At 34.4% G+C, this 5047-nt stretch overlaps 1 protein-coding gene across 1 annotated transcript; it reads left to right on the top strand.

Moving 5' to 3' along the window:
* The first annotated feature begins 1969 nt into the window (after positions 1-1969).
* LOC148614898 (putative deoxyribonuclease TATDN3) lies at positions 1970-3499 on the top strand. Its single transcript, XM_088589395.1, has 2 exons — positions 1970-2108; positions 2702-3499. Exons 1-2 carry the CDS (start codon positions 2040-2042, stop codon positions 3452-3454), a joined length of 822 nt encoding a protein of 273 aa, XP_088445521.1. The 5' UTR covers positions 1970-2039; the 3' UTR covers positions 3455-3499.
* Positions 3500-5047: the final 1548 nt, after the last annotated feature.

Raw genomic sequence — 5047 nt, 5'->3', positions numbered from 1 at the left:
GGAACCCCGGTCGTTGGAACCCCTTTTGATATTTTGCTGCTCCTCAAAATTTAGAAATACAGTGTTCATTTAAGCAAATTTATTCCAACTACCTGCATAAAAATTACATCTTTTGCAAATACATTTAAGGTGTTAATTCCAAAGCCATTAATATTGGTGTACTACCAGAATTGGGACGCTTTCCGCTTCACTATAACATTGTAAAATCCATATTACTTTGTTCAGATAGATAGAAAAATCAGAATTGAAATTCCCCTTACTTTGTGATGCATTTATTGAATCGAAACTATCAGATAATAACAAATCTTAATTCCTGGTTCAATTAAAAGACGCATTCAAGTTGCAAATTGTCATTTGACAAACTAATCAAGTCCTACTCAAGAATGGGTGAATTCTCCAATGGAAAATTAACTTCCTTTTTACTTCAAACTCGTAGTTTTGGCGGTGAGAAATACTTAAGTGTTATAAGATGTATTAATAAAAGAAGGACCCTGACGAGACGTAGACTTTCAGATAATCAACTTATGATAGTGAAAGGCAGATATTGGTAGAATAGAATATGCTAAAGATGCTCAGATTGTGAGACTGAAGAAGAAGTGCTTTTTCTTTTCCTTTGTAGAAGCGCTAGTCTGTATCAGAAAAGAGAACAATTTAAATGATATCCATAGATACGAAATGTTTGCTATTTCAGTCTTTTTTTTAATTATGTAGTTAGACAAATTTCCACCATTAGATATAAAAAAAAATATATTCAAATTGTGATGTTTTTGTATTTTTTATGCCTAAAATTGGTGGTTGCTAAGGAATGGTCGTTGCTATGGTTACAGTAAACACTTTTTTTCATTTTTTATATTAATTCTTTTTTTCCCACTTAATCCTACATATTGCAAGTCAATTTGGTTCAAATGTCTGACATCGATCACCCACTGCATGATTCTTAGGTGGACTGCTACTTAATTGTTGAAAGCAAAGCAATAAGATTATTTAATTGTGAAGATGTTGACATTCTGTCTGAATTCTGCTTCTTTAAACAAAATAATGAAAATCTTGTATCAGATTGATTGTCTTCATCTTGTGCACCTTTGAATGATTATTATTTTATTATTCGACTGATCCTCCTTATTGCCATGCACTCATGGAGACAGGCATCTTTTTTTATACAAATGGTCATATATTTCTTTTATTTTTCTTTTATTACTAAATCTTTTTCTCCGCTAGTAAGAAGTACCCCCCTTTTATTGTAGTACTTTTAAGCAAGGTCCTATTGCATCGTCCCAGGTTGATTTTTGCTCTTGAAAAAATCTTTTTCGGTATTTCTCATTTGCATAAAGCACAAAGAGGACGTATTGAAATTGCATATTTTGTATTAATTATGCTCTTGCTAATTTTGTAATGCAAATAATTATGAATTATGATTTTGTAGGTCCTGTTGCACCGCCTGGGTGTTGAAAATCTGGACTGATCTTATATAACTGCTTTTCTCGTGTACATAAATCACAAGGAGGATCTTTTTATCTATTTTTTTTCTTTCATTTTCCCCCCTGTTATATATTTTCAAAACAGGCAATGCAATGATCATATGATGATGCATGTCTAAGCTAACTGTAACTAATTATCTGATCAATGCAAACATGAAATTGCTTAACATTGTGGACTGATTTATAAGTGAGTGCATGTAATCTAACCCTTGTAATCACTCTGCCCCTAGTCGGACCTTGATTATGGAAATAAACTATTTGTACTAGTATTAGTACTGTAAAAATAATTAGTGTGCCGAGTAATTTGGATACTTCTAAATGAGCTCGATAGAAACATCCACGTCTCCAGCTTTCTTGATTGTTCATGCGGAGGAATTGTATTTAATCATCAAGTTGGGTTTTTTTACCATAAATTAAAAACAATTGTCACTTGTATTTTGCTTTATAGACAATTTTAAAATGTTATGATGTCACTGTCTATGCAACCCGAGTTGTTTCCCTTTGATCGATATTGCACAAGTTTAATCCACAGTTCGGCTCGTGTTAAAGAACAATTTCACGATGGATTCGGATACATTTCATGGTTTTATAGACTGCCATTGTCATATAGCTGACAGAATGTTTGAGAAGGTCAGTAAATTATTATCATCAATTATGTGGGTTGATTCTGATAACTAATTGTAGGAATGGTGGAGTAACTGCGTTTTCTCTTTAAGCTAGCAACTTTCAATGGCGGGAAAATTCAATAGCGACATTCGCAAAGGCGGGAAAACTAAATAAACAGAGACACCGACAAAGGCAGGAAAATCCAATAAAAGAGTAATTAAAGGAATCAAGGTTATAGCAGTAATCAAAAGAATGCAATCCAGGGACAAAGACCAGACATGGAAAACAGACATAAACAACAAAGAACATAAAGTAACTAAAATCATACATACAAAGTAACAAAAGTAAAAAGAGACATTACATTTCCATGTGGTTTACTTAATGCCTTGCAGATTTTCAAAAGGTGCATTGAAGATAAGAACTTAATTTTTATTGAACATTCGGATCTTGCAAACCCGGGATAACAACTGTTGTATATTCCAATTTCAAGTCTAAAATCGGTTCCAAAATACACAAACACACTCACACAATCCCTGTGCTGATCAGTAAAATTATTTTCATACGATAGTTTGCAAAATGAATATGTTATAACGTAACTGTTTCTTTGTTTGTGAAAGGATCTTGAAGACGTTATACTAAAAGCAAAGTCTTCCGGTGTGTCAGCGGTCGTGGTTGTTCCTGTCGGATCAGAAGAATTCTCTAAAGTTTTGGACCTTTCATCAAAATACGGAGATATATTATTTCCTTGTCTAGGGGTGCACCCTGTACAAGTAGAAACAGACGACCAGAGAAGTGTCACTATGGCAGATGTTGAAAGTGCACTACCGATAATGGAAAAATATGTCGACAAATTATGCGGCGTGGGAGAAATAGGACTGGATTTTCAACCACGCATCTGTAAAGACCCAGACAGCAAGGACGTACAAAAAGAAGTTCTAAGACTTCAAGTAGAATTCGCGAAGAAACACAATTTACCAGTGAATGTTCATTCCCGCTCTGCAGGCAGGCCAGCTATTTGTGCTTTGAAGGAATTTGGCGCGAGTAATGTGGTAATGCACGCTTTTGATGGTCGACCGTCAGTAGCGATGGAAGGTGTTAAAGAAGGGTTCTATTTTTCAATTCCGCCATCGATCGTCCGTAATGATCAGGAAAAACTGGTCAAACAGGTCCCTATTGAAAACATGTTGCTAGAAACTGATGCTCCAGGGTTAGGACCAGAAAAGGGTGTTCGAAATGAGCCTTCGAATATATACATATCGTGTGAGTACATTGCCAAAGTAAAGAAAATCGATCCACTAGAAGTCAAACGAGCTACGACTGCTAATGCGTTAAAACTTTTCCCGAAAATTGCAAGACTTGTAAAAGGATAAAAATCTTGTTTATAGACTATGCCCTTGATAAAACTTGAAAAATAATTTGTTGTGATGAAAATATTCCTGGACTCGAAATAATTATAACCCTATTTTATTTTATAAGTCCAAAGTGTGAGCTTATGTTATCACACAAATTTGCGCTCGTATGCTATAAGGTTTGTTCTACATGGATCTCTATTGCAACACTACGTTCAATGCGACACAAGTCGGGCTGGGAACGATTTTGGGGGTTATGCACATGAATGTTTAAGAAAAAGGGATAAACACATTTTTTCTGGTTTCCACAGGATTGAAGTGTATGGATCTCAATGAAATTGTACCACACGGTCTATAAATGTTTCAGTGAGCTAGCACATTAAAAAATACAGCTCAGCGTGCTGTATTAGTATACATATTGATGACATTTGATTGACAGAGTACGATGTTTTTCCCCATATCACGTTCACATTTATTAACAAACCTTCAATCCACATAAAAACCCTCGACCATACTCTATGTGGTTTGAACAAAAAATAGAAATGCTATTTCATAAGAATTTTGATAATTGATGAGAAAAAATGGATTGTACACATATTTTTGTGTGAAATCCCAGGATGCAAAATACTGTTTTTCTTGTAAAAGTCAGATTATGATCAACAAGTGCTACACGCATGATTTCATAGAGGACTAATGGCTTTGTAAATAGAGAACACGAAAAACTTTATATATAGAAGGTCCCAAACTCCATTGCATGATGATTTTAGTCCTACATTCGTGTTTATAAATGGACACATTTCTCTCGTTCAAGTTTGGTCAGGAGAGCTGAGTTTGTATTTCTACTGCTGTAGAAAGTTCAAGTTGTTCATATGTCACAAGCATAACAATACTCCAACAACAGATTCTGGTAAAGTATGGAACGCATCTAGAACCCAAGATTAATTGACATGGAGTTCGAGTTGGTATTCGAGTAATTTTTATACGACCGCAAAGATATTTTCGGTCGTATAATGGTATCACTATGTCGTCGGCATCGTCGTCGTTGGGGTCCGTTTCCTTTGGTTTATTTACGAAAACTTGAGTAAAACTTATCCAATCTTTTTTTAAATTTTAATATATTGTTCTTAGGGACATGGTGGAAGGCCTTACTGTTTTTGAAGGTTTTCGCCTTACCCATTTTGGAAATAAAGCTGGGACTAAAAGAGGGGAAATAGGTGTTATCATTGGAATTGATAGAAAAAACATTGTTGATCTGATTTTTAGTTATATGTCAGTTTGTTCCTTTCGAATTTCTGTTTTGAATTTTTATTTTTTGGATAGTTTTTGAATTGAAGGGGTACAAAATTGAGCCGATTTCGAAACTTTTTTTATTGGATTTCCTATAAAATCCCTTCTTGTGCTTTTTTGTCAAATTTCATATTTCTCTTACCGGTTTCAAATTATAAGGGGTCAAAGGGGCCACAAAAAATCGACTTGTTTATTTTTTGGGTTGATTTTGGAAATTTTTAATTAAAGTTATATTGTGCTATATTGTGTCCAAACCAGTTGCTGTGTCCATAATGAACTATATGTCACTATGGTTATGTGTGTCAAATACTCATATTGCGTCCACAC

This window comes from Perna viridis, chromosome 6 (genome assembly GCF_037379345.1).
Source record: "Perna viridis isolate PV_CMFRI_1.1 ecotype Kerala chromosome 6, ASM3737934v1, whole genome shotgun sequence".
In the NCBI taxonomy this organism is placed as follows: domain Eukaryota; kingdom Metazoa; phylum Mollusca; class Bivalvia; order Mytilida; family Mytilidae; genus Perna; species Perna viridis.
This window is presented reverse-complemented; position numbering and strand designations above follow the sequence as displayed.

Excerpts from the sequence above, each read along its gene's own strand:
- LOC148614898 (XM_088589395.1), top strand. The coding sequence starts at position 2,040 with ATGGATTCGGATACATTTCATGGTTTTATAGACTGCCATTGTCATATA. Across the intron at positions 2,109-2,701 it reads CTGACAGAATGTTTGAGAAG|GATCTTGAAGACGTTATACT; the intron begins GTCAGTAAATTA and ends TGTTTGTGAAAG.